At 69.2% G+C, this 26,437-nt stretch overlaps 2 protein-coding genes across 6 annotated transcripts; one reads left to right on the top strand and one right to left on the bottom strand.

Annotated features, from left to right (window-relative positions):
- The first annotated feature begins 1,553 nt into the window (after positions 1–1,553).
- Positions 1,554–12,215, top strand: FCHO1 (FCH and mu domain containing endocytic adaptor 1). Of its 4 annotated transcripts, XM_074851754.1 has the most exons (30): positions 1,554–1,604; positions 2,678–2,734; positions 3,392–3,462; positions 4,207–4,298; positions 4,389–4,463; positions 4,555–4,696; positions 4,779–4,931; positions 5,020–5,124; positions 5,834–5,932; positions 6,017–6,113; positions 6,274–6,318; positions 6,412–6,484; positions 6,564–6,585; positions 6,668–6,722; positions 6,819–6,997; positions 7,085–7,109; positions 7,246–7,308; positions 7,435–7,477; positions 7,605–7,696; positions 7,818–8,151; positions 8,338–8,441; positions 8,830–8,948; positions 9,036–9,141; positions 9,216–9,327; positions 9,427–9,582; positions 10,644–10,776; positions 10,878–11,077; positions 11,186–11,250; positions 11,343–11,507; positions 11,904–12,215. In XM_074851754.1, the coding sequence occupies exons 3-30, from the start codon at positions 3,436–3,438 to the stop codon at positions 11,924–11,926; spliced, it is 2,904 nt and encodes a 967-aa protein (XP_074707855.1). In that variant the 5' UTR covers positions 1,554–1,604; positions 2,678–2,734; positions 3,392–3,435; the 3' UTR covers positions 11,927–12,215. The 4 variants fall into 4 exon arrangements, with proteins under 4 accessions (XP_074707855.1, XP_074707854.1, XP_074707853.1 ...); XM_074851753.1 differs by having other exon boundaries at positions 7,935–8,441; XM_074851752.1 differs by having other exon boundaries at positions 7,818–8,441; positions 9,493–9,582.
- A 2,408-nt stretch (positions 12,216–14,623) lies between these two features.
- JAK3 (Janus kinase 3) lies at positions 14,624–24,571 on the bottom strand. 2 transcript variants are annotated; one of them, XM_074851745.1, is made up of 24 exons: positions 23,812–24,571; positions 23,229–23,441; positions 22,534–22,657; positions 22,310–22,421; positions 21,740–21,885; positions 21,098–21,386; positions 20,867–20,989; positions 20,631–20,788; positions 20,293–20,404; positions 19,841–20,027; positions 19,044–19,165; positions 18,818–18,949; positions 18,620–18,704; positions 18,386–18,519; positions 17,963–18,101; positions 17,728–17,879; positions 16,771–16,921; positions 16,553–16,692; positions 16,097–16,286; positions 15,861–15,985; positions 15,548–15,720; positions 15,355–15,472; positions 15,133–15,243; positions 14,624–15,049 (listed from the first exon to the last, which is right to left on the bottom strand). In XM_074851745.1, exons 2-24 carry the CDS (start codon positions 23,431–23,433, stop codon positions 14,933–14,935), a joined length of 3,345 nt encoding a protein of 1,114 aa, XP_074707846.1. In that variant the 5' UTR covers positions 23,434–23,441; positions 23,812–24,571; the 3' UTR covers positions 14,624–14,932. The 2 variants fall into 2 exon arrangements, with proteins under 2 accessions (XP_074707846.1, XP_074707847.1); XM_074851746.1 differs by having other exon boundaries at positions 21,104–21,386.
- Positions 24,572–26,437: the final 1,866 nt, after the last annotated feature.

Here is a 26,437-nt window from a genome sequence, read left to right as displayed (position 1 = left end):
GGATGGATGCGGGGTTGCCATGACAACTGCATCCCCATCCCCGCCGCCCCCGGCCCGCAGAGGAGGGGGCGGCCGCGCTCTGCCCCCGCACGCCCGGCGGGGGGGGGGGGGGGGGGGGGGGGGGGTGGGGGGGGTCCGGGGAGTGGGGGGGGGCAGGGTTGGAGCCTCTTCAGGGCTGGGGGGTCCCGGCTGCGGGGCTGAGCCCCCACCCTGTGTGGTCAGCCCAAGCCTGGCAGGACCAGGGAACCAAAACCCCCCCAAACCCCCCCCAGCTGCTCCTACCCCCCCCCCTTCCCCAAAATCCCCCCATACCCCAAACCTGCCCCTCCCCAGGACCTTCCAGGCCCTTTCCTCTGGCGGTGGCAGCGGTTTGGGGAGGGGGCTCCTCAGGCCCTGCAAAGGGAGGGGTTCACTCGCCACGAGGCCAGTTGTGGCCTCCAGTGCGAGACCGCGGCGGGGGGGGGCCGGGGCTGTCCCCAGCGCTGTCACTGTCCTGCCAGGCCCCCCCGAGCCCCCCCGGCACGGCAGGACGAGGCTTTTTGCCAGCGCGGTGATGGGGCCCGGTTGGCTTTGGGCTGCGTGAGGTGGGGGGCCAGTGGCCATGGGGGCTGGTGGCTGGGGGGGGCCAGTGACTGGGGGGGGGCCAGTGGCCATGGGGCCAGTGGCTGTGGGGGCCAGTGGCCATGGGGGCACTGGGGGCTCCCCCAGCATCGCTGCCCCGTTGGCGGCTGCCAGTGGGGTCACGGAGGTGCCGGTGAGAGCGGTGGCAGCACCGGCAGCTGCCTGATCCCCGTGGACCCCCCCAGCCCCAGCACCAGGGGGCACCGGGGGGTGTTACGGGGGCACTGGGGGGGGCTCAGCCTGGCGCAGCCGTGCCGGGCCGGTGGCCCTGGGACAAAAGGGACCGTCACCGAAGCCGCCGCCTGACGCTCGGTCTCGGCTCCATCACCGGTGGCTGCAGCACCCCGGGCCGGTGGGGGGGGGGGGGGCGGGTCCCCGTCTTGGGAGAGGATCCTGGAGCGGGGTGGGGGGGATGTTTGTGGTTGACTCCCAGGGTGTGTGTGTCCCCCCCACCCCGGGTGCCCCCCCCAGCCTCTCCCGGGGCAGCCCCCGGCCGTGCCCGCTCCCGCCCCGCAGCTGCGCCGCGGCCGCCCGGTGTCAGCCGGAGCCGGGGCATGAGCTCAGCGGGGTGCGAGGCACCGGCTGGCACCGGGGGGGGTGCCGGAGTGGGGGGGGGGTACGAGCGGTTGCCCCCCGTTAGGAGCCCCGGGGGGGGGGCAGCGCCGGGGGTGCAGGTGCGGGCGGCTCCGGACCCGCCCCGCATCCCCCCCCCCATCGGTGTAGTGGGGCGGCGGCCGCTTTAAAAATGCAAATCACCCCCCTCCCCGCGCGCGGCGCGGCGGCCGCCTGACCAATCAGAGGCGGCGGCCGCTGGCTGCGGTCACCGCTGCCGGGCGAGCGGACCAATAGCGAAGCGGCTCGGAGGGTCGGGGGCGTGGCCTCCGCCTTCCCCCCGCCCCGTTCCCCAGCGCCCCCCCCCGCGGTCCCGGCGCGGTCCCGGGGCGGCGGCGGCGGAGCGGAGCGGGGCGGGGGCGGCCCCGCAGGTGAGTGCGGCCCCGACGGGGGGGCCCGGGGAGCTCGGAACAACCCCCCCCCCATCCCCGCTCCCGGTGCAGCCCCCGGCCCCGCCGTGCCGCTCCCGCGCGGTACGTGGGTGCAGCCCCCCCCCCCCCCGGCTTCTCCCCGGTGCAGCCCCCCCCCTCGATCTCGCCCAGACCCCCCCCTCCTCTGCAGCGCACCCCGCCCCCGGTGCCCCCTCCTCAATAAAAGCCCCCCCGGGCACGGGTGTAGCCCACCCTCCCCTCCCCAAAACGCCGCTCCCGGTGCTGCGGGCAGCCCCCCCCGCGGCGACCCCCCCCCCCCCCCGCTGCAGGTGTAGGGCTCAGCGTTTTCCCTCCTTTTTTAATTTTTTTTTTGGGGGGGGGGGAGCATCTGCACCCCCTGTGCACGCCCCGACCCCCCCCCCGCGGTGCCTCCCCCTCCAACAGACCCGCTGCATGGATGGGGGGGGGGGTGCGCAGCCCCTACGCACCCCCCGCTCTGAGCAGCCCCCCCCCCGGGAAGGTGCAGCCGCTTCCCGAGCCCCCCACCCACCCCCGGAGCCCCCCCGCACCCCTCGGGGACCCACCCGTGTCCCCCCCACCCCCCCCCGGTGAAGGTCACCGCTGCGGGTGGTCAGGGCTGCCCGGGTAGGGGGGGGGGACGCGGAGGGGTCCTGGGGTGACTCCGGCGGGATGCTGTGCCCCCCCCTGCACCCCCCCTCCCCGATCCCGCTGGGGGACTCCGGTGGCCGCTCCCCCCCCCCCCCCCCGGGGGACTTTGGCCGACGGCGACGGGTTCGCGGCGTCTGTGGCCGCTCGTGACCGGTGACAGGTCGGGGTCCGGCCGGGCCCTGACCCCCCCCCCCCCCGCGATTTGTGTGTGTGCCCCCCCCCCCCCCCCAGCGCCGCTTCCCCTCCAGCCTGACAGGGGGAAGCTGGGGGGGGCCGCGCTGAGCCCGCCCCGCTCGTGGCACAGGTGGCTCAGGAGGGACTGTTGGATCGGGGGGGGGGCAGGCTGGGAACGGGGTTTGGGGGGGCTGCAGCGTACTCTAACCCCTCTCTCCCCCCTCCCCCAGACTCCTGGCGTGCCGAGGATGATCGGGGGGGCCCCACGAGCCCCCCAGCAGCCCAGGGTGAGTGCCCCCCCCCCCCCCATCACGCCAACCCCCGACCGTGCAAGATTTTTCGGTTTCCTGTTTTTCTCCAGCGCGTGATGGGGAGCGGGGGTGGGGGGGGCACAGGCTGGGGAAGTGGAGGGGGGGGGGGGCACAGCCTGAGGGTCCCCCCTGCTGAGTGCTGGGGGGCTGCTCCGCTGGGTGCCCCCCACCACGGTTGGGTGCATGGGGGGGGGGTGGGTGGGGGCGGATGCCTGGGTTCACGTTTCAGGGGGAGGTGGGGGGGGGCAAGGGGCTCCCTCAGGCAGGGAGGGGGGTGGTGTGTGTTGGGGGGGGCGGTTTGGGGGCTCCACACCCCCCCCCCCCCCCGAGCAGCGCGGGAGCAGCCGCCGCGCAGCAGCCGCTCATTTATTATTGAGCTGCAGATCAAGTGTCGGGCCCAAGCGCCGCCCCAGTGGCCCCCCCCAAACCCCCGGACCCCCCCTCCGGGGTGCCGCACACCCCTGGGGAGGGGGCTGCGGCGGTGGCGGGCTCGCGGAGGGGGGGGAATTTGCAGTTTCCATGACCACGGGGCTGCGTTTTCCCGGCAAAACCGATAAATACCGGCGGGTGCGGGCGCGGTGCGGGGGGGTCCCCACCGAGTCACCCCCCCCTAAGGGCCAGGTGTGTCCTCAGGGCGCCGGGAGCTGAGCTGCGGGTGTCCCCCCCCCCCCTCCAAGATGTCCTACTTCACCGAGCACTTTTGGGTAAGCCCAGACCCCCACCCATGGGTGCCCCCACCCTGCGAGGGGGTCCCCACCCTGTGTGTGGGGGGGGAGGTTTGTTGCTGCCGGTAATTTTCGGGGCTTGATGGCTTCGTTAACGCTGTGAATTAATTGCTGAGGGAATGGGGCGGGGGGGCGATGGGTGCGGGGGCCTGTGTGTGTGTCCCACGTGTTCCCCCCCCCCCACACACCCTGGGGATCCCCGTCCCGGCGCCGCGGGGGGGAAGTTGGGTGCGAAGCGTCGCCGGCGCTTCCTGGTTCGTCTCTGCCGGGGTCTGGCAGCTGCCTGCACCTTCCCCTTCCCCCCCCCCCCTCAGTTTCCCCAGGTGGGGTCACTCCCCCACCCCCCCCCCAGCTGGGCCACGCTGATGGGGGAGTGGGGGGAAGCCCCCCCATGTGCTCAGGGGTGGGGGGGGGAGGGCAGCACCCAAAATAGCACCCAACGTCAGGGCTCAGTGCACCCCTTCCTGCGCTGCTCGCCCTGGGGAGCCCACGGGTCTGGCCCCCCCCCCGCGGGGGTTCAGGGTTGGGGGGGGCTCCACACCCCCTTGTGCAGCCCAAGATGGGGGATCTGGGCCACCGTGCCCCGTTTGGGGTGTTTCCACCCCAAATAGTGCTTCCTGCTGTGCCGGCGGTGGCACTGTCATGGGGGGGGGGGTCCCTGGGTGCCCCCGCCGCGGGGTGCTGGGTGGGTTTCGGGAGCTGATGGGGGGGGTCCCCTGCCAGGGCGAGAAGAACCACGGCTTCGACGTGCTCTACCACAACATGAAGCACGGGCAGATCTCCACCAAGGAGCTGGCCGACTTCGTCCGCGAGAGGTACCGGGGAGGCGGGGGGGTCACTGGGTGGGGTGTGGGGGGGCGGTCCCTGGCATCACCGGGCTCCATCCCCCCCCCGACTGTCCCCAGAGCTGCCATCGAGGAGAACTACGCCAAGGCCATGGTCAAGCTGTCTAAGATGGCCACCAACGGGACACAGTTGGGGTGAGAGGGGGTCTGGAGCACCCTGAGGTGGGGAGGGGCGGGGGGGGGCGGTGTCCCTGCTCATCCCTGGCTGTGTGGCCCCCCCCCTCAGGACCTTTGCGCCGCTCTGGGAGGTTTTCCGCATCTCCTCGGACAAGCTGGCCCTGTGCCACCTGGAGCTGATGAAGAAGCTCCACGACCTCATCAAGGAGATCTCGCGCTACGGCGAGGAGCAAGGCCGGGTGCACAAGAAGGTACCGGCGCCTCCCAGCACCCCCCCGTCCTCCCCCCCACCCCTCTGCCCACCCCCTCTTTGTGTGTGTGTGTCCCCCCCAGTCCAAGGAGGAGGTGTCGGGGACGCTGGAGGCCGTTCAGCTGCTGCACGGGGTGGCCCAGCTGCTGCCCAAGTCCAAGGAGAGTTACCACAGCAAGTGCCAGGAGTACGAGCGGCTGCGCAAGGAGGGCACCAGCCAGAAGGAGATCGACAAGGTGACACCCCACACGTGTCCCCCCCACGATGGTCCCTGTCCTGCCACCCCCCCCCTGCCATGGCTCATGCCCAGCGCTTGGCCCGCAGGCAGAGGTCAAGTCCAAGAAGGCGGGTGAGGCGCTGCGGCGGGCGGTGGAGAAGTACAACGCGGCGCGGGCTGACTTCGAGCAGAGGATGCTGGATTCTGCCATGGTGGGTGCTGGGTTTGGTCATGGTGGGTGCTGGATCCGGCTGGGGTGGGTGCTGGGTTTGGCCATGGTGGGTGCTGGATTTGACCATGGTGGGTGCTGGGTTTGGCCGTGATGGGTGCTGGATCCAGCCAGGGTGGGTGCTGGGTTTGGCCATGGCGGGTGCTGGATTTGGCTGGGGTGGATGCTGGGTTTGGCTGTGATGGGTGCAAGATTTCGCCAGGGTGGGTGCTGGGTTTGGCCGGGATGGGTGCTGGATCTGGCCATGGTGGGTGCTGGATCTGGCCATGGTGGGTGCTGGGTTTGGCCATGGTGGGCAGCGCCGGGGTGCGGGCAGGAGCGGGGTGTCACAGAACAAGCTGCCCCTTGGGGCTGTGCCCCCCCTGCTGAGCCCCATTTCCTGGGGATGCTGCTCCCTGGGGACGTGCCACCCCCCTCCTTGGCGATGCCACGCCCTGGGGTTACCCCTCCCTGGGGACGTTGAGCCCTTGGGGACGTGCCACCATGTTTAACCCCCCCCCCCCACCCCCCCACCAGCGACGTGCCACCCTGGTTGAGCCCCGTTCCTTGGGGCTGCCCAGGTGGTTTTGGGGACATTGTCCCTTGGGGACACGCCACCCTTCCCAAGCCGCCCTCCCTATCCACACACCATCCCCTTGGGGACCCACCAGCCTGGCTAAACCCCCCCCCCTTACTCTGTGTCCCCCCCCCAGCGCTTCCAGGAGGTGGAAGAAGCCCATTTACGCCACATGAAGGGTCTCATCGGCTCCTACTCGCACTCCGTGGAGGACACCCACGTCCAGATCGGGCAGGTGAGTCCCCAGGGCGAGGTGAACAACATCAGGGACAGCCCCAAGCTGTGTGTCCCCCCCCCTTTTTTTTTTTTTCTTCCCCAGGTGCACGAAGAATTCAAGCAAAACGTGGAGAACATCGGCACCGAGATGCTGCTACGGAGGTTTGCCGAGAGCAAGGGCACGGGGCGAGAGCGGCCAGGTGAGGGGGTGGGCAGCATCGCGGTGGGCTCCCCCGCTTTTGCACGAGGGCGACGCTCCCCCTCCTCGCACGAGGGCTTTGCCCTCGTGCGAGGAGGGGGAGCGTCGCCCTCGTGCAAAGGACCCGCAGCGCTGAGCTCATCCCGCTCTCGCTGCGGCAGGAGCGTTGGATTTCGACGAGTACCGCCTGGCCCCAGCGCAGGAAGGCAAGTACGTCTGCACCCAGCAGCCCCACGCCGGGGATTTTGGGGGTGTTGGGGTGGGGGGGGGGGCTGCTGACTGCTGACCCCCCCCTTTAGGACCCAAGAGGAGCCGTAGTAAAGCTTTCCGTATCCCTGGGCTGAGCCGGAAGGAGCGGGACCGTGACGCCGTGTAAGATTTTTTTTTTTTTTTTTCCCTCCCCTCATCCCCATTTTTGGGGGTCTTAACGCTGCCCCTGTCTGTTCCCCAGGGAATCCCCGGATGCTGAGGTGGTGAGTTGATCCCAGTACCAACCCTTTTTCCATACTGGGAGAACTGGGGGGAGCCAACACCTCTCCGAGCATCTCCCCGTAGGGCTGCCCGGAGGTGGATGAGGACGGGTTCACCGTGCGCCCCGACGTCGCCCGCAGTATCCTTGTGCTATAAAAGTGTGTGTGTGGGGGCACACACGGGTGATTTTTGGGGGGTTCTGAGCGTGGGGTGTTGCCTTGACGGGGAGTTTCAGCCGAAGCAGAGAACCACGTCTGCTCCTCCAGCGACTCCGACTACGACGAGGACGAGCCCCGCAAGTTTTACGTCCACATCAAGCCGGTGCAGCCCCGGGAGGCGGCCGGCAGCGCTGAGGCCACCATGGAACAGCTCAAGGCCACCGTGGGGAACCTCATCCTGCCCCCCAGTATTGGGGTGAGCCTCGCCGGGAGGCGAAGGGGGGAGTACAGGGTCCCCGGGGGTCGTGCCGGGGACGACTGACCCCCTGTCGTTCTCTTGCAGGGCACCGTCAAGCGACAGTCGTCCCGTAAGTGCCACCCCAGGGTGCAGCTGCAGCTTGGGGGTCCCCCCCGGGCTCCAATATCCGCCCCCCCCTGGGCTCCAATGTCCCCTAACACCCCTTGTCCCTCCCCCCTTGTCCCTCCCCCCTTGTCCCTCCCCAGGGCACGTGGCATCTCTGACCCCGGCCCCCAGCGACGTGGACCCCGAGGGGACTCTGGTGGCAGGTGAGGCCATGCTGGGGGGTCCCAGGGATGGGGGGGGGGGGGGGGGCGGGGTCTCAGGGATGTGAGGGGGTCCCAGAGAAGTGGGGGCCAGCGGCTCTGCAACCCTCAGTGTGTCCCCCCCCGCAGGTGACGGTGCAGGGAGGGGGTGTCCGGCAGCGCAGGTGAACAGGTATGGGGGGGCAGGGAGGGAGCGGGGTGCTGTGGGGGGGTGCCGTGGGGAGGTGCACCCCATGCTGCCACCTCCCCCGGGGGGTCCCCGGTGGGTGTTGAGCCGCCCCTTCTGTCCCCTGGTGCAGTGGCCCCGGGAAAGCCCCTCCCGAGGCCGTGCCCCCCGCCTCTCTCTTCGGGCCCCCCCTGGAATCGGCTTTCGAAGCGGAGGATTTCCCGGGTGAGGATTTGGGGGGTCGGGGAGGAGGGAGTGGGATGGGGGACCCCAGCATCCAGCGTGCTGTGTCCCCCCCCCAACCCCCCCACCCCCCCAGCGCTCTGACACGGGGGTCTCCCCGCAGCCCCCCGTGCCTACGTCCTCACCTCCTCTTCCTCCCCCTTCTCCTCTTCCTCCCCGGAGAACGTGGAGGACTCGGGTTTGGACTCGCCCTCGCACCCCGCGCCCGGACCCTCCCCAGACTCGAGACCCTGGACCCCGCAGCCGGGGACGCCGCAGAGCCCCGTCCCCAAGCGGGGTGGCCCACCGGACCCGCCCCCCCCACCGCCCCTCCCCGCCGCCCGGGACCCCGGTGCCTGGGCGCCGCGGCCCCGCAGCCCCGCCGGCCGCCTCCCCGAGCCCCCCAGCTTCGCCGTCTTCAGCGGCCCCGGGGCCGAGGGGCTCTGGGAGGACGGGAGGTCGGTGCCCCGGGGACGCAGCCGCTGCCCCAGCGGCCCGGCCCCCCGCGAAGCCCCTTCGCCCGACCCTTTTGGGGAGCCCCCGCCGTGGGTCAGACCCCGCAGCCCCAGCGGGGACAATCCCCCTCTGCCTTGTCCTTCCTCCAACTCAGCCTCCTCCTCCTCCTCCTCCCCGGCCCCCCCTAGCGGGGGGGAGTCCTCCAGCCCCTCGCCGTGGACCTGCCAAGGGTCGGGGACGAGGCTGAGCGAGGGTGGCACGTTGGTGGCTCCCCCGCTGCAGCCTGAGCTGGGTGAGTGCTGGGGGTGCAGGAGCTGCCCCCCCGTTATCCTTAACTCTGCCCCCCCCCCCATTACCCTTAACTCTGCCCCCCCCGTTACCCTTAACTCTGCCCCCCCCGTTACCCTGAACTCTGCCCCCCCGTTACCCTGAACTCTGCCCCCCCCCGTTACCCTGAACTCTGCCCCCCCCGTTACCCTTAACTCTGCCCCCCGTTACCCTGAACTCTGCCCCCCCATTCCCTTTGGCTTGGCCCCCCCCAGCTGTGTGCAGGGTCTCACCCAGCTGAGAACAGTGCTCAGACCCGCCAAACTTGTGGCACGGGGGAGACCCTGCTGCACCCCTCCCTGGGGGGGCCCTGCCGTGGGTGGGTCACCCCCTATTTGTACCCCCCCCACCAGATGCTCTCCCCACCCGGCCCAGCGCAGCCCCCCGGGAGGTGCCGCTTGTGGCCCCCCCTCGCCGTTCCCGCACGAAGAGGCCGGCGGCTGGTCCAGCTGCGGGCAGCAACACTGACCTGGTGCGTGGGCTGGGGGGGGCGAGGGGGGGCAGGAATGGGGCTGGGATGCAGGACCAGACCCCCCCCCAACACCGTCTTGCCTTGCAGTCACGCTCGCTGAGCCCCTCGCCCTCCTGGAGCTGCGGCCCCTCGCACTCGGCGCCGGCCAGCCTGGGCGAGCGGGGCTTCTTCGCCGTCTCCCAGCCGGCGCTCGGTGGGTCCTGGGGGGGCACGGGGGTGGGTTGGGGGGGGGTCCCATCCGGGCTCTGACCTTGACTGACTCCCCAGGGCTGTCGCGGGGTCCCAGCCCCGTGGTGCTGGGCTCGCAGGACGCGCTGCCCGTGGCCACCGCCTTCACCGAGTACGTCCACGCGTACTTCAAGGGGCGCGACGCCGACAGGTATGGGGGTCCCAGGGGGGTCGGGGGACCCCCTCCTCGTCCCCCCAGCCACTTCATGCTGCTTGGGGCATCCACTGACCCCCGGCCTGTCCCCGGCAGCTGCCTGGTGAAGGTGACGGGGGAGCTCACCATGTCCTTCCCTGCCGGCATCGTCCGTGTCTTCAGCGGCACCATGGCCCCCCCCGTGCTCAGCTTCCGCCTGCTCAACGCCGGCGCCATCGAGCAGTTCCTGCCCAACACCGAGCTGCTCTACAGGTACGGGGGGGGCACACGGGGGCACCGCGGCACTGGCTGCGCAGGGAGCTGATATCAGGGTACAGGGGGTGCCTGGGGGGGGATGCAGGGACCTTGGGAGGTAGTGGGTGCAGTGGTGGGGAGCTAGTGTTGGGGTACGGGGGGTACCAGCATCCTGGGGGGTGGTGGGTGCAGTGACAGGGAGCTGATGTTGGGGTACAGGGGATGCCAGGGGCGTGCAGGCACCCTGGGAGGTGGTGGGTGCAGCGGTGGGGAGCTCTGTATCGGGGTACAGGAGGGGCATGGGCACCCTGGGTTGTGGTGGATGGGAATTGGGGTACAGGGGGTGCTGGGGGGGGGTATTGGCACCCCGGGTCATGGTGGATGCAGTAACAGGGAGCTGGTGTTGGGGTACAGGGGTGCTAGGGGGGTATTGGCACCCCGGGTCGTGGTGGATGCAGTAACAGGGAGCTGGTGTTGGGGTACAGGGGTGCTAGGGGGGTATTGGCACCCCGGGTCGTGGTGGATGCAGTAACAGGGAGCTGGTGTTGGGGTACAGGGGTGCTAGGGGGGTATTGGCACCCCGGGTCGTGGTGGATGCAGTAACAGGGAGCTGGTGTTGGGGTACAGGGGTGCTAGGGGGGTATTGGCACCCCGGGTCGTGGTGGATGCAGTAACAGGGAGCTGGTGTTGGGGTGCAGGGGTGCCAGGGGGGCACAGGCATCCTGGGAGGTGGCGGGTGCCGTGATGGGGAGCTGGTGTTGGGGTACAGGGGTGCCAGGGGGGTGCAGGCACCCTGGGAGGAGGCAGGTGCCGTGATGGGGAGCTGGTGTTGGGGTACAGGGGTGCCAGGGGGGTGCAGACACCCTGGGAGGAGGTGGGTGCCGTGATGGGGAGCTCTGTATCGGGGTACACAGTTTCTGGGGATGCCCGGGTGTCCCTGGGAGCCGGTAGATGCCACGACGGGGAGCTGGGTTCCGGGGTTCCCAGGGGGCCTGGGTGTCCTCGAGAGCCGGTGGGTGCTGTGGGGGGGAGCTGGGTGTTGGGGTGCCGGGTTTCCCAGGGTGCCCTGTCCCCTGCAGCGACCCCTCCCAGAGCGACCCCAGCACCAAGGATTTTTGGCTGAACATGGCGGCGCTGACGGGGCACCTGCAGAAACAAGCGGAGCAGAGTCCGGCCGCCTCCTACTACAACGTGGCTCTACTCAAGTACCAGGTGACCCCCTCGGGACACCCCCCCAGCTCCTGGGAGAGGTTGGGAGGGTCTCACTGACCCCCCCCCCCCCCTCCCTCCTTGAACCCTTCGGTGCTCCCCAGTTCTCGCGGCTGGGCCCCGGCGCGGCGCCGCTGCGGCTCTGCGTGCGCTGGGACTGCTCGCCGGGCGCCACGCGGGTCAGCGTCGACTACGGCTACAACGCCGGCGCCCTGGCCCTGCCCGTGCCCCTCGCCAACGTCCACGTCCTGCTGCCCGTCGACGAGCCTGTCGCTAACCTGCGGCTGCAGCCCGCGGCCAGCTGGTAAAGGGGATGAGCTTGGGGGAACGGGGGTGCGGATGGGGTGAGGGAGGTGGGGACAGGGCGAAGCGGGACGGGGGGTTTGGGGACGTGCCCGTGGTGTCCCCGCAGGAATCTGGAGGAGAAGAGGCTGCTCTGGAGGCTGCTGGACGTCCCCGGTGCCCCGGGACAGGGAGGTGAGGCTGCGCCTGCATGTAGGGGAGCAGGGTCCAGGCTTGGGCCCCTGCAGACCCCCCCTCAAACTCTTTGCTGTCCCCCCCTCTTCCAGGCTGTGGCCGGCTCTCAGCCAGTTGGGAGCCGCTCAGCGGGCCCAGCAAGCCCAGCCCTGTGGCGGCCCAGTTCAGCAGTGAGGGCAGCACGTTGTCAGGCGTCGAGGTGGAGCTGGCGAGCGCCGGGTACCGCATGTCGCTGGTCAAGAAGAGGTTTGCTACAGGTACGGCTGGCGGGGGGGTGTGGGGGGGGTCCCTTCGCCAAGGCTCTGGGGGGTTACGGGGTCCTCTCCATCTCCTGTGGCCTCAGGGTGCACGGGGTCCCTTCCTTGGGGTGCAGGGGGTCCCTTTCCCGAGGTGGATGGGGTCCCCTCCCTGCTCCTTGGGGTGCACAGGGGGTCCCCTCCCTGCTCCCCATGGCCCTGGGGTGCGTGGGGTCCCCTCCTTACCACCCCAAGCTCCATTTCCCCCCCTCACTGGCCAATGCCCAGCCAGGGGAGGGTGCAGGTAGCCCAGTTTGGGGCCAGCATCGAGCCCTGGCCACTGGGCAATGACCATCCTCGTGCCAGGCACATGCCCCCCCATCCTCGCAGCCCCTCCTCACCGCCTTTCCTCCGCAGGGATCTACCTGGCGGGGTCCTGAGCCACCTCCCACCGGACCCTCCGAGCCACCCCTGGGCTTCCCCTTTGGTTGTGTGAACTTGAAACACTGGATGGAGGCCGGCTGGGGGAGGGGGTGCCGCCGGGTGGGAGCCCCCCCCTCCTCCTCTTTCTCCTCCTCCTCCTCCTCTCCCTCCGGCCCCCCACTCTGTGGCTGTCATCGCGTCGTCTCCTGCTGCCCGGTGGTCGGTCCCCTCCATCCCCCCCCCCTCCATGCTGTGAAGGGAGCAGGAGCTGCTCTTTTATTAAACACTTTATTTTCTAATAACCCCCCCGCCGGCTCCCGCCTGCCTCCTGCCGCGACGCCCATCCCCGGGGCCTCCAGGCTCCTCCACGGAAACGGGACTCGGCCGACGTGGCCACGGCTCCCCGGGGGCTGCGGGGAAACCGAGGCAGGGAACTGGCGGCGCTTCGCCGAGCCCTTTCCTTGCGCCCAGCGGGTGCTGCCGCCCCACCTGCGGCGGGTGGATGGGCAAAGGGGTGGGGGGACGGACGGACGGACGGACAGAACCTGGGGCCGCAGCGCTGCCGGCTCGGGGAGAGTCGTGGTGTGAGGATGGCCCCGAGCTGAATCTGCAACAAGGTACTGGGCGGGGGGGTCTCTTTGGGGAGGCTCGTGGCTTTTTGCAGTGTGGTGGGGGCCAAGCTGGCACCCCTGGGGGCCACCACCTTGGCAAGGACCGGCCAGATCTGTCCTCATCTGCGTGGCCTCTGTGTGGTGCCGGTGGGCAAGCAGCACCCAGGCTCTTGCCGGGGTCCCCGTGTGCTGCCCGGGGGACCCCCACCCCAGTGCTTTGTCTCCGAGGGCGAGGGCTGCCGGGTGGGCTCCTTGCACCCAGGGCCACTCTCCCACCTCCTCCCTACACCCTGCGCCAGCGGTAACTCCCAGGGTATCCCCGGGGGGGCTGCACGCACTGTTGGCCCCATTCCCAGGTTTGGGGGCCGCACCCTGTGTTTGCTCCCCCAAAGGAGAACGGCCCCATCCCGGAACCAGCAGTTTATCGCTGCTTTTTTCTGGCTCTGCTGCGCGTTTCCCAGCGCAGCCGGAGGAGTCGGACACTGCCCCGCACCCAAGGGTGCCCTGCCCAGCCTGGGCTCTCCCAACACCTCGCTGGTTACCCGGGTGTAACCGGTGCGGGGAGATCCCCCCGCTCCCCCCCCGCCTGCCGGGAGCTCCGTGCTCGGGCTCCACAGGGCAGGAGGTTGTGCCCTGAGCCGAGGGGTTCCGCGGGGGCTGCGGTGCCCAATCCCGCTCCCCGGCTCTTGCAGAGCACGTCCCCGCGGTGCTACAGGCTGGAGCTGGGGCCTCTGCTCGCCGTGGGGCTCCTGGGGCTACCTGCTCCACCAGCCGCGGCCCAGCGTGGCCCCCGAGCGCAGCACCCCCCAGGCTCCCCCCACCCCGGGCTCTGCCTGCGCCCCGCGTGGCCAACACCTCGGTGCAGAACATCTCCGGCCACGTGCGGGACTTCACGCGGTACCGGCGCTGCTGCTCCTTCCCGGCGCTGCTCGGCGGCAAACGCGGGGGGCCCGAGGGGTCCCCCAACATCTCCCTCCTCTTGGCCATTAAGTCATCGCCGGTGAACTACGAGTGGCAGGAGGTGATCCGCAGGACCTGGGGGTAGGAGAGAACCTTCGAAGGAGCCTTCATCCGCAGATCTTCCTCAGGGGGGTGGCCCCCGGGATGCCAAGAAGCTCAGCTGGCTGCTGCGGCTGGAGCAGCGGGAGCGCGGGGACGTGCTGCGGTGGGACTTCAGGGACTTTCAGGGACTTTCTTCAACCTGACACTGAAGCAAGTGCTCTTCCACGCCTGGCTGGAGGAGCGCTGCCCCCACGTCCGCTGCGTCTTCAACAGGGACGACGTCGTCTTCATCAGCATGAAGGGGTTCTAGGGGGACCAAGAGCCGCTGAGGAAACCCCCGGTGCACCCCGAGGGCCGCTTGGGCTCCGGCTCTCCCCCTGTCCCTGGTAGCTGCTGCTCGGTGCTGCCACGTTGCTGGCAGGGGGGTGTCCTCAGGGCTGACCCCCCCACTCTGCCGTGGTCCCCCTGGGATGGCTGAGGGCCACTATGCCCCATCCTGTTTCTGCCTGGTTTTACCCCAAATCTGCCCTCCAGGGGCCAGGGGAGCCCCCAGGCATTGGAGGGAGAATAAATGAACCTGTGTTGTTAATGAGGATGTGGGGGTCTGGAGCCTTCCTGGGGGACAGGGGGTGTGGGAGGGTACTGGGGGGATGGATTGGGGGGAGCAGGGGCTTGGGGGGGGCTCAAGGTGCGTGTGAGGCCAGTGATGACCCTCGGCGGAGGCAGCCTTGGCCCTGGCGGGATGCTTGGACCCGGGAACAGGTTAGGGGTCTGGTGGGGTTGGGAAGGGTCAGTGTGAGGGTCATGGTTGGACTTGGAGGATCCTCAAGGTCTTTTCCACCCGAGATGATTCTGGGATTCTGAGCTTCAGGCTGCGGGTGGAGGATATCAGCGGTGGGTGAGGAGCAAAATCCAGCAGCCTTGGGGTGCTGTGCCGCAGGCGCTGTGCGGTGCTGGGTGCTGGCACCCCCCTCCCAACAGCTCCACAGCAACCAGACCCCGGCATCCCCTCTCCCTGTGTGTGTCCGTCCCCCACATCCCCTCTCTGTGTCCCCCCCATCCCCTCTCCCTGTGTGTCCCCCACATCCCCTCTCACCTCACTCCAGCTGGCAAATTTACCAAACTTTACTAGAAAATGGCCAAATCCCGCTGTGGTGGGGGCAGCAACAGGCGGAAGGGGGGTAAAAGACAAGCGGCATTGCACAGCGGGGGGTCTGCCTGCTGCGGGGAGGGGGGAAGCAGAGCAGCATTGCATGGGGGGTGGAAATTGGGGGCCACATCCCCCTGTGCCACACCCCCCCCCCCCGCCCCCCTCCACTGGCCCCGCAGCCGGTAAAGCAGGATGGAGCGTCGCCGTGGCCGTGTGTCCGTCCGTGTCACCGCCTGGTGCTGGGGAGGGAGGGGGGGTGGCTACCCCCGGGCTTTGCTCCGGCCCTCCCGCAGCGCCTCGATTTTGGGGGCCAGCTCCCCAAAAGTGGGTCTGGCGCTGGGGGAGAAGGCCCAGCAGCTCAGCATCAGTGTGTAGACCTGGGGGGGACAAGGGACAGGGTGGTCAGGGGAGGGAGGTGGCCCCCAGGACCCCCCCACTGGCCCCCCAGCAGGGCTCTCACCTCCATGGGGCAGCTGGCCGGCACCGGGAGCCGCCGGTTTTCCTTCAGGAGCTCCAGCAAGTGGCAGATGATCTGCGTCGTCTTCTCAGCGCCCATCATGCGGAGGAACTCCTGCAGGCACGGGGACAAGCGTCAGCGCGGGGCCACCGCGGCCGGACCGGGGACCCCTCCCCGGGGTAACGGGTCCAGGGTGGGGGCAGCAGGACCCACGCAGTGTCTCACCTCCGAGGGGCTCTTGCTCTTGTTGCTGTAGGTGAAGAGCTCGTAGAGGAGGACCCCGAAGCTCCAGATGTCGGATGCCCGGGAGAAGACGTTGTCTGCCAGGGACTCGGGCGCGTACCTGCCGGCAGGAGGGTGCTGAGCACCGGCTCCAGCCCCGTGTCCCCCCCTCCCCGTCCCCAAGTGCCACCCTCACCAGAAGACGGGGCTCTGGCCGGGCTCCCGCACCACGTAATAATCCTTGTCCTGCGGCAGCAGCTTGGCCAGCCCGAAGTCCCCGATTTTAACGTGGGTTTCACTCTCCACCAAGATGTTCCTGCTGGCCAGGTCCCGGTGCAGGCAGCGCTGCGCCCCCAGGTACTCCATGCCCTGCGCGGGACGCAGCCGCTCGCTGGGGCCAGCACCCAGAAGCATCCCCGTGGGGGGGCTCACGACCCCCCCACCTGCCCCCCGACATTGCTCCATCCTCATGCCAAGGAGAGCGGGACCCGCTTTGCCCCCAGCCCCACCTTGCAGATCTGCCAGGCGTAGAGGAGCAGGGTCCGGTGCTCCAAGCGGGGCTGGTTCTTCTGCAGGTAGTCCCGCAGGCAGCCGTTGGGCAAGTACTCCATCACCAGCCGTAGCCCGCGCCGCCCTGGAGGCAGAGCCGTCACCCGCCGGCCGGGATACGGGCAGAGCCGGGGCTGGGCGCAGGCAGCATCGCCGCGGGGACCCCTGCCCGCTCCCTGCCCCACGCCGCGCTCACCCCGGCTGTAGCAGACGCCGCGGTACCGGACGATGAAGTCGTGCTGCAGCGAGTGCAAGATCTGGATCTCCCTCTCGAAATCCTGCAGTTCCTTGGCCGAATCCTGCTGCAGCTTCTTCACCGCCACCAGCTCGCCCGTGCTGTCGCCCAGCGGGTCGTAGCGGCACAACTCCACGCTCCCAAAGTTGCCCTGGCGGGGGGAGAGACGACAAATGGGGATGTGGGGTGCTGGGGGGGGGGGGGGGGGGGTTGAAGGGGGGGCTCAGAGACCCCCACCATGTCCCCAGCGCTGGGTCCCCCCCTCAAATCCCACGCACAGGTGAGGCCGCGGGCACAAATCAAGCATTTCTCAGCTTTGAGGGCAAAACATCCTCCCAGGAGCCCCAGATGCAGGGGCGGGGGGAGGTGCAGGGACATCGTCCACTGAATCTTGGGGCCCCCTCTGCCCCCCCTCACCTTGCCCAGCAGCGAGATGTACTTGAGGTGCCGCTCCTCGAAGTGGGTGGGGTCCTGGCACATGGCGAGGGGCTCGTACCCCCAGAAGCTGTCCCGGAGCGTCGCGTCGGTGGGCGACAGGTCCGAGAGCAGCTCGTAATCTGGGGGAGGCGAGCGGTGAGGGCGCCGGGGGGCAGGGGGGGCAGAGCCTGTCCCCCCCGCACCGTCCCGGGGCTCACCCGAGGTTATGAGGCTGTTGAGGTCGCGGATGAGGGCGCGGAAGCTGGGCCGCCGGCGGGGCTGGTAGTCCATGCACTGCGCGATGAGCGTGGCCAGCTCCGTCCACTTGGGCGCGGGGAGCTGGAGGCTGCTCTGGTAGAAATCCAGCTTCTGCGGGGGTGGGAGAAGGGGCTGGAGCTGGTTGTGGGGTGCCCCCCCCCCCCCCAACAGCCCCCATGCACCTTGCCAGGCTGTGCAAACCCCTTGCCCTGAGCATCATCTGCGGGATGTTAGTCTGGGGGGTTGGTTACTGCCCGACCCACAGCCACCTGCGCCGTGCACTGGGGCTGGGGGGGGTCCAGAGCCCTCCAGTCCCTGGCTCTGGGTGCTGTGGGTGCCCATCTGCCCCTTTTGCAGTGTGACTTGGGTCACCAGAGTGTCTGGCCAGCAGAGAAATCCCACGGTGGGGTTGGGGGACACGGGGTGTTCTCTGGGCAGGGGGTGAGTGAGCAGAGCCCGGGTGCAACAGGACAGGGCAGGAGGGTTGGGGTGCAGTGGGATGGGGCAGAAGGGTTGGGGCAGGAGGGTTGGGGTGCAGCGGGATGGGGCAGGAGGGTTGGGGCAGGAGGGTTGGGGTGCAGCAGGATGGAGCAGGAGGGTTGGGATGCAGTGGGATGGGGCAGGAGGGTTGGGGCAGGAGGGTTGGGGTGCAGTGGGATGGGGCAGAAGGGTTGGGGCAGGAGGGTTGGGGTGCAGCAGGATGGAGCAGGAGAGTTGGGGTGCAGCGGGACGGGGCAGGAGGGATGGGGCAGAAGGGTTGGGGTGCAGCAGGATGGAGCAGGAGGGTTGGGATGCAGTGGGATGGGGCAGGAGGGTTGGGGTGCAGCAGGATGGAGCAGGAGGGTTGGGGTGCAGCGGGATGGGGCAGGAGGGATGGGGCAGAAGGGTTGGGGTGCAGCGGGACGGGGCAGCCTCACCTTCTGGGGCTCCAGCAGGCTCACGGGCATGTTGCCGCCGCTGAAGATCTCCCAGAGGGTGGCCCCAAAGCTCCACTTGTCCGCCGGCAGCGCCAGGCTCTTGGGGTCACTGAGGCACTCGGGGGCCACCCAGGGGATGCGCTCCACCAGCACTGGGAGAGGGGCACGGCCCCGCTCAGCACCCACCGGGGGGGCCCTGCCACCCCCCAACCCGCCGCGTCACCTGGGCACTTACTCTCCTTGGCCAGGATGGTGACGCTGACTCCGGGGTCGTTGAGTTTGATGAAGGGGGGGCTGCCGCTGGCCACGTCCCCCTCCCGGGTCAGCAGCACCTTCTTTGCCGAGACGTTGCCGTGGGTGATTTTCTTGTCCTCCTGGGGAGGGGAGAGGGACCAGGAGTGTCAGCACGGCCCCGGCCCGTGGGGCAGCCCCACGCACGGGGCTGAGGGGGTGTCAGTGGGGGGGAACCAAGAGGGAGGCGTTGGAGCCGTGGGGCTGTGGGGGCCATGGGACATGGATGGGTGGGGGCCGTGGGACGTGGATGGGTGGGGGCTGCAGGACAAGGACTGGGGGAGCCGTGGGATGCTGCCATGCGGGAGCTGCCGGACACGTGGCCCCTGGGGCGCCGGGGCTTGCTGCGGTGCCGGCAGCGGCTCACCAGGTAGTTGAGGGCGTAGGCCAACTGCTTGGCCACCTGCAGCTTCCAGCCAGTGGTCACTTTGCCGTCCCCTCGGTTCTTCTTCAGGTAGAGGTCCAGGGGCCCGAACCTGACGTACTCCTGCACCATGACACCTGTGGTGGCGGGGTGGGGGGACACGACACGGGCAACTGTGGCCAGTGGCCTCCCGGCAGCGTGGCCGTGGCCCGGCGGGGGGGGGCCGGGGGCACTCACTGTCCTTCCCGAGGCTGACGCCGTGCAGCAGGACGAGGTGTTTGTGGGAGAGCTGGCTCATGATGCTGGCTGCCTCCAGGAACGACTGCGAGAGGCGGGGGGGGGGGGGGGGGGGGGGCTGGCTCAGCGGAGGGGGGGGGGGCCGTGGGGACCCCCCTCACCCCCCGGTGCCAGGCTGGGGGGCTGCCGCCGCCTGACCTCGGCGCAGTTGCGGTGGCTGCCGTCCATGACCTTGAGCACCACCTCGGTCTGGTGGTCCCCGTCCTCCTCCTGGTCCCGCTTGACGCCCTTGTAGATGTGGGTGAAGGAGCCCCGGCCCAGGCTCTCGCCCTGTCGCGCGAAGGGGACGCTGGGTGTGTGTGGGGGTGTCCCATGTGCCCCCCCCCCCAGCCCGCTGCCACTCCGGCTCCCCCCCTCCCTGTACCCGCGTGAGGCTCTGGGGGTCGATCTTGTGGAACATCATCTGGTTGAGGCTGCGGCGGGGGGCGGCGGGGGAGCCGGGGGGCTGGGGGCAGCCGCTGCGCACGATCAGCAGGTTGGACTTGTCTGGGGGGGGGGGAGCGGCCGTGAGGGGCGGCCGGGGTGGGCTGTGCCCACACTGTGACCTCACGCAGGCCGCTCCGTGATGTCACAGCCGGCTCTAGAACGTCACGCAGCTCGTTTTCTGGTGTCACACGGCCCGATCTAGGACGCTGTACAGCCGGCTCCGCGATGTCACACCGCCCGCCCTGTGACGTCACACTGCCCGCCCTGTGACGTCACACCACCCGCCCTGTGACATCACACCACCTGTCCTGTGACGTCACACCACCTGTCCTGTGATGTCACACCACCTGTCCTGTGACATCACACCACTCACGCTGTGACATCACACCACCTGTCCTATGACGTCACACCGCCCACCCTGTGATGTCACACCGCCCGCCCTGTGATGTCACACTGCCCGCCCTGTGATGTCACACCACCCGCCCTGTGATGCCACACCACTCGCGCTGTGACGTCACACCGCCCACCCTGTGACGTCACACCACCTGCCCTGTGACATCACACCACCCGCCCTGTGACGTCACACCACCCACCCTGTGACGCCACACCACTTGCGCTGTGATGTCACCCCACCCGCCCTGTGATGCCACACCACTTGCGCTGTGATGTCACCCCACCCGCCCTGTGATGTCACCCCACCCGCCCTGTGACGTCACGCCGCCCCGGAGGTGTCACCTCTGGGCAGGGGTGGGCAGCAGGCCGCCAGGCGCATGTGGGCCCCCTCCGCCTGCAGCCCGCAGCGCCCGTAGGTGCCCAGCAGCTCCCGCAGGCTGCAGAACCTCCGCGTCACCCCCGAGAGCCAGAAATTCCCGTCCTCGTCCCGGCGGATCAGGCAGCGCTTGTAGTCGGGGCCGGAGCGGGTCTGCGGGGCGAGAGCCGGGCTCAGCGGCCTGGGGACCCCCCTGGGAGACACCCCCCACCCCCCCAAACCCCTCACGCCCTGCGGGTGCCCGCGGCAGCTCCGGGGCCGTCCCAAAGGGCCATCGCTGGTGGCACCGTCGTGGCAAGCACCAGGTCTCAGGCCCATTTCCCTCCCTGCTCCCGCTGCCAGTGCCGGTGCCGGTGGCGGTGCCGGTGGCGGTGGCGGGGCAGTGGCGGTGCAGTGGCGGTGGCGGTGCCGGTCTCACCTCGGCGCAGACGGTCAGCAAGTAGCTGTCGAAGTCCTGGGGGCTGCGGCGCAGCAGGTACAGCCCCGGGTGGCTCCCCGCCACCTTCAGCTTGTTCACCGCAAACTCGGAGCTGCGATGGGCAGCGCTGGCTCAGGCGCAGCCCGGTCCCCCCTCGGGGACCACCCCCCACCCTCAGCCCCACCCCCCGCCCCCCCCAGGTCCCCCAAACCCATCGGGAGCTGAGCGTCACCCACCCAGCGAGCAGGATGCGGCCTGGCGCTCGTTGCCGTTGTGGCTCCTGCCCAAGGGATTTCTGCCCCCATCACCCGTGGGGTGGGGGGGGTCCCAGCACCCACCTGATGGGCCCGTGACACTGGTTCTCCACGTCCTCCAGGAGCCGGGGGGGGGCCACCTCCTTGCAGAAGTAGTGGTGGGCATCTGCCGTCAGGCGGTAGTAGCCGTCGAGGAGAGCCACGAAGGAGCGGGCTTCCCGCAACGTGGGGAACTCCATCTCCTGGGGCCAGGAGGCGGGGGGTCAGCCCCAGGCCAACCCCAGCCCCCCCCCACCCTGCTGGGGCTCCCCCCAGCTCACCAGCACCCGATTATCCGTCTTGGTGAGGGTGACGACGCGGTTCTCCACGGGGCCGCCCTCCCGACTCGCCTGCTTGATGCTGATGTCGGCGATGTCGGGGAAATCGCAGAAGTGTTGGCGGTTCTGGGGGGGGGGAGGACACATGGACATAGACAAGGGCTGAGCCTTCATGTCCCGTCCCCCGCCCCCACCTCACCCCGCCGTGGGACCCCCATATCGCCGCCGCCTCACCCGCACCTCGGAGCCGCCGCAGCTCCAGGCGACGCCGCTCTCGCCGGCCACGTGGATGACGATGGCGGCGGCGGAGCCCGGCGAGCGCACGGGGAAACTCTCCTCGGCCCAGCGCCGCTGCAGCCGCTCCAGGTCCAGCAGGTACTTGAGCTTCAGGTAGCGTCCGTCTGTCTGGCAGCTCCCGATCTTCCGCAGGGATTTGCTGAAGCGCCGGCGGATGCGCTTGCGGGTGAGGAAGTTGTGCTGCTGGATCTGGCACCGCAGCCGCTCGGGGAGGCAGGACTTGTAGCTGCCGGGGATGGGGAGGTGGGTGCTGGGCTGTCCCCGGGGGCACTGGGATGTCCCCAGGGGTGTCAGGTTGTCTCCAGGGGTGCTGGACTGTCCCCAGGGGTCCTGGGTTGTCCCCAGAGGTGCCAGGCTGTCCCCAGGGGCACTGGGATGTCTCCAGGGGTGCCAGGTGGTCTCCAGGGGTGCTGGCCTGTCCTCAGGCATGCCAGGCTGTCCCCAAGGGTGCCAGGCTGTCCCCAGGGGTACCAATTTGTCCCCAGGGGTGCCGGGCTGTCCCCAGGGGTGCCAGGCTGTCCCTAGGGGCACTGGGATGTCCCCAGGGGTGCCGGGCTGCCCTCACGGTCCCCAGCTGACCTGACGTGGCTGAAGACCTCGGCGGGGCTCTGCCGCTGCTCCTTGGCGATGCGCAGCATGTCCAGCAGCGCCAGGCTCAGGCACTCCTCCTGCGTGGGCAGGCTCAGCCCCACGGCCACGTGTCCCCCGATGAAATCGCTGCGGGACTGCGGAGGGTGCAGGGGCTGGGTTGGGGGGGGTCGGTTCCCCACACCAGCCCCTGCACCCTCCCCAGGGATGCTGCAGCCAGGAGCCTCGATGCACCCCAAGACCCCCGGGGGGGTCCCTGCATGAGGCCGTGGCAGGTGTCCCCTCACTGGGACATGCACCACCCTGAGGGGGGCACAGTGACCCCCACCTCAGCGAGCCGGGGTGCCCCGTGCCCAGCATGGGACGCCCACGAGCAGCTCCAGCCAAGCTGGGTAGCAGGACCCCCATCCTGCCAGCGTCGTGGAGGAGGAGGGTGGCCCGGGGCGATGAAGGCCATCGCTGCACGGGGCTTAACACATACCACACCCCTGAGAAGCCACACGGGCCCCCCCCATCCCCAGCTGCGGTGTTGGGGACAGACGCCAGCCTGGCGGGGCTCACCTGGGCAAAGAGGTAATCGATGACGGGGTAGTCCAGGACGGGGCTGGCCCGGTCGTTCAGCAACTGGAAGCGGTGGGACTGTCCCAGCCCGCACCAGTTGGGGAAAAAAAACCTGATGGGGAGAGTGGAGGGGGCTCAGCGCCATGTCCACCACCCCCCCCCTCCAGCGCACAACCCCTCTCAGCCATCAGGGAGTCCCCCGGGGAGCCGGGCCGGGGCTGTACCTGATCCTGTACACCACGACCTGGCTGCGGGAATCATCGACGGTGAAGATGTGGTTGGGGGGGAACCAGCAGCTGAGATCCTCGGTGGCCAGCGCGAAGAGCGGGTGGCAAACGGGCAGCACGCCTGGGGGGAGAGCGGTGCTGGGACCCCCCCTGCCGCGAGGACGGGCACGGCCGGTGCCCTGAGCCCATGGCTGGTACCCCGAGCCCACAGCTGGTGCCTCAAGCCCATGGCCAGTGCCCTGAGCCCACGGCCAGTGCCCTGAGCCCACCCACTACCCTGAGCCCATGGCAAGTACCCCAACCCCATGGCTGATACCCCCAGCCCACGGCCAGTGCCCCGAGCCCACATTTGGTGTCTCAAGCCCATGGCCGGTACCCCAAGCCAGTGTCCTGAGCCCATCCAGTACCCTGAGCCCACAGCCAGTGCCCTGAGTCCATGGCCAGTGCCCCAAGCCCACGGCCAGTGCCCCGAGCCCATGGCCAGTGAGCCCACGGCCAGTGCCCTGAGCCCACCCACTACCCTGAGCCCATGGCAAGTACCCCAAGCCCATGGCTGATACCCCAAGCCCACGGCCAGTGCTCCAAGCCCACAGTCAATACCCCAAGCCCACCCAGTAGCTTGAGCTCGTGGTCAGTGCCCCGAGCCCACGGCCATCCCCCCAAGCCCACCGGCACCAGGGGCCAATGCTCACCGCAGGCTTTGGCGGCCCGCACGCACAGCTCCTCGGCCGTGTACTCGCCGAAGGTGAAGGTGAGGACGGGGGCGGCGGTGCCGGGGGGGCCGCGCGGGGCGGGCGCCCGGTGGTACAGGTACACCTGGAGGGTGCCGGTCTCGGCGGAGGAGAGGCTGCAGGAGCGTTCCCCGATCAGCGGCGTCTCCTCACCCAGCGGGGCCATGGCGGGTGCTGCAAGGACGGGGGGGGGCTCAGCTGGCAGCACTGTCCCCCCCACCACCGTGTGACCCCTGCGTGGGGCAGGACCTTGCCCCGCACATGCCTCCTGGAATAACACCCCCCAGCCAAGCCTGCAGCATCGCCAGGGCTGGAGGCAGCCCGTCCGGGGGGGGGCGGAAGGGGAAACTGAGGCACGCAGCCGTTTCTCCGGGCATGTGGCCAAACCCCCCCTCCCCAGGCTGGCCCACGGCCGCTGCTCCTCGCCAGCCGGCCCAGGGCCCGTGTACCCGTGCCTTGCATCGCTCCCAGGCACGGGCAGGGAGGACTCGGCTCCATCCCCGTGCTGTGACACCGCGAAGCCCCCCCCGTGTCGGTGTGGTACCTGCTGCTGTGCCAGCGGCCCCCCCCGTGTGCTCCGGCCCTGGGGAGCGGGTCCCGGGCAGGGCTGTGCCACCGGGTCGGGCTGTGTGGGTGGCTGCTCCGAGTCAAAAAATCCCCTCGGTGACTTCCTTCCTGCCCGCAGCCTCCTCGGCGGGCGGCTTCCTGGTGAAGGAGGGGGTACGGGGGGGGGGGGGGGGGCAGAAAAGAGCCACCCCAGGGTGCAGTGTGATAGACAGTAAACTGTTTGTTCATCAAATTCCATTAAAGATACTGGGAGCTCGTGACATGTTATTCCATAAACTATGTAGGCCTAAGCTTAATCTTAACTATTACACTGTGTAACGACTGACTGCAAGTGCTTATCTCAGTTGAAATGCTGAAGCAAGGACTCCTACTGTGCAAAAGACTGAAAAGAGGGAGAAAGGGAAGAAGGACAAAAGGGAGAAAGACAAAGGGGAGAAGAAGAAGAAAAAAGGGGGTAGTGTCTGTACTCTGTAAGATATAAACAAAAGCTTTGTGAGCCACTCTCAGGAAAGCAGGAAATACGAGGAGTTGGTGACGCGAGGAAGACCCGGATGGAGCGACCCCCTAACTGCAAAGTGCGCAGACGCAGGGTACACCTCTCAGAGAGACCCGATACCGGAAGGCGGAGGATATAAAAAAGACGGACCCTCGGGAAGTGAGTGTGCGCCGTTGGTGGAGCAAGGACTCCCCGGCTGCCCAGCGCTGTTTTGCTTGTTGCCGCTTGCTAAATAAACAATTGAAATTTTGATTGGCTCTGACTCACATCAATTTGAGAAATCTACTTATAACACGCAGGAGTCCTGGGGTGAAGGGGCAGGGAGCCCCGGGCACCCCACTGGTGCTGTGGGTACCTCAGGGGTGGGCGATGCTCTGCTGGGGCACCCCAGCCCCCGTCCTGTCCCACCCCACCGCGCGGGGCGAGGGGCTGGGTGCTGCCCGCGCACCCCTGCCACCCCCTGCGCCCCATTGCTGGGACCCTCCCTGCCCCACTCTGCTCCCTGCCAGGCTGGGCTCGGCCCCTTCACCCCAGTCTTGGCCCCGGGGTGCCGCTGGTGTCACCGTGCCTTCAGGGTGACCGTGGGGCTGGGCCTGTGCCGGGCCCTGGCGCCGTGCGGCGTCGCACGCACCCATCGGCGGATGTGGCCGGGCCCAGCAGCCGCCGCTTCTTGTTTTTCCCCTTTTTGTTGCTCAAACCAGCTTGGCAAGGAGACAAAGCCTGGGGCAAGGCGGGGAAGGGGGTCCTGCCTGGAACATCTCCCTGGGGACAAGCGATGGCGACAAGGCCACCAAGGCTGGAGTCAGACCCTGGGGACCAGGGACCCTCCTGCACCCCACGGTGACGCCTCAGCGGGGACGGTGACCCCACGGCATCTCTGTCCCCACGTCGGGGCTAACCCCGCGCTGGAGGCTCATCCCCGGGGTTCAGGGCAGGGGGAGGAAATCCCCGTGGGCCAAACTTGCCCAGGGGCTGGGCGAGACAAAGCAGCGTTTGTGCCAGGGAATGAGGAAACTGGAGCAGCCCCACGCCCAAGTGCCACATATCCCCACGGCCGGGGCCGTCCCGCCATCCCCGCGCTCACCGGGGTCAGTGGCCCCTGCTTGCCATGTTGCCTGCCGTGTTACAGGCAACCCCACTGCCGCTCGGGCTGGCCCAGGGTCAGCCAGTGGCGGGGCGTGCGGGAGGGAAGGGGTTATATGGCTGCGGCCCCCGACAGCTCCATCCTCCCCGCCAAGGGTCCCTCCCCGACGCCCTGAACCTGCCTCCTGCTGGCGCCCGCCCCGCGGGCTGGAGGAGCTCGAGGCACCGCCGGCCCCTCGCCACGGCCCCGCCACCACCTCAACACCCGCCGAGGACATCGCAGCAGCCTCCAGCGACCCGTCGGACTCCCCAGAGACCCCCCGGGCTCCCCAGAGACCCCCTGGGCAGCCCCTCGCTCTCCTTCTCCCCGCCTCAGCACCAGGTCCTTGCTCCGCGGGCAGCTGCCTGCGAACGAGCTGCTTTTTTCTGGGTAAAGGTTTAGCTTTGGTTTGTTTTGACCCCTCGGCTGGAGATAAATTTGGCTCCCGCAGCGGCTCTGCCCCTCCTTGTTTGTGCTGCCTGGGGAGGGGGGGGGTCGCTCCCTCCTGGCCGTGTCCTTTGGGCAGCGACGCTTCCCTGGAGCTGCGGAGCCGGGGTCCGATGCGAAGGGAAGGGGGCTCCAAACCGGGAGGTATTTGGGGGAATTTCCTTGCCGAGCTCGGGCTGTCGCTGTTGCAGCCGAACACCCGCCCGGCTGCTCGGCACTGACCTTCCTGGGGACAGGGATGGGATGGGACGGGACAGGGTGGCAGCTCCGTGCTCGGTCCTTTCTGCTGCGCGTCGAGCGTCGGTCGATAATTGCACGGAGTTTTCTCCCCCCTCCAGTTTCGTCACCCTCGGATGCGCCGGTGCCACCGTGCCCTGGCCTAGCAGCGCGTGCCGCGTCCCCCTGCTGCGTCCCCGTCACCCGCAGGTGCCCGGCAGCCGCCACGCTGGCCCCGGCGGAGAGCCTGGACGTGCGGATGCCGGAGCGACTGACCTTCAGCCTCTGGGACTACGGAGTCTTCGGGCTGATGCTGCTGAT

Source organism: Strix uralensis, chromosome 27 (assembly GCF_047716275.1).
Source record: "Strix uralensis isolate ZFMK-TIS-50842 chromosome 27, bStrUra1, whole genome shotgun sequence".
Lineage (NCBI taxonomy): Eukaryota > Metazoa > Chordata > Aves > Strigiformes > Strigidae > Strix > Strix uralensis.
This window is presented reverse-complemented; position numbering and strand designations above follow the sequence as displayed.

What these genes read in the sequence shown, in the direction of transcription:
- FCHO1 (XM_074851751.1), top strand. Translation starts at nt 3,436, where the DNA reads ATGTCCTACTTCACCGAGCACTTTTGG. An exon ending in GCCGACTTCGTCCGCGAGAG is followed by an intron (nt 4,299 to 4,388) that starts GTACCGGGGAGG and finishes GACTGTCCCCAG; the next exon opens with AGCTGCCATCGAGGAGAACT. An exon ending in CGGGCAGCAACACTGACCTG is followed by an intron (nt 8,949 to 9,035) that starts GTGCGTGGGCTG and finishes CTTGCCTTGCAG; the next exon opens with TCACGCTCGCTGAGCCCCTC.
- JAK3 (XM_074851745.1), bottom strand. Translation starts at nt 23,433, where the DNA reads ATGGCCCCGCTGGGTGAGGAGACGCCGCTGATCGGGGAACGCTCCTGC. An exon ending in TCGATTACCTCTTTGCCCAG is followed by an intron (nt 21,886 to 22,309) that starts GTGAGCCCCGCC and finishes CACCCTCCGCAG; the next exon opens with TCCCGCAGCGATTTCATCGG. An exon ending in CGGCGTCTGCTACAGCCGGG is followed by an intron (nt 15,986 to 16,096) that starts GTGAGCGCGGCG and finishes CTCTGCCTCCAG; the next exon opens with GGCGGCGCGGGCTACGGCTG.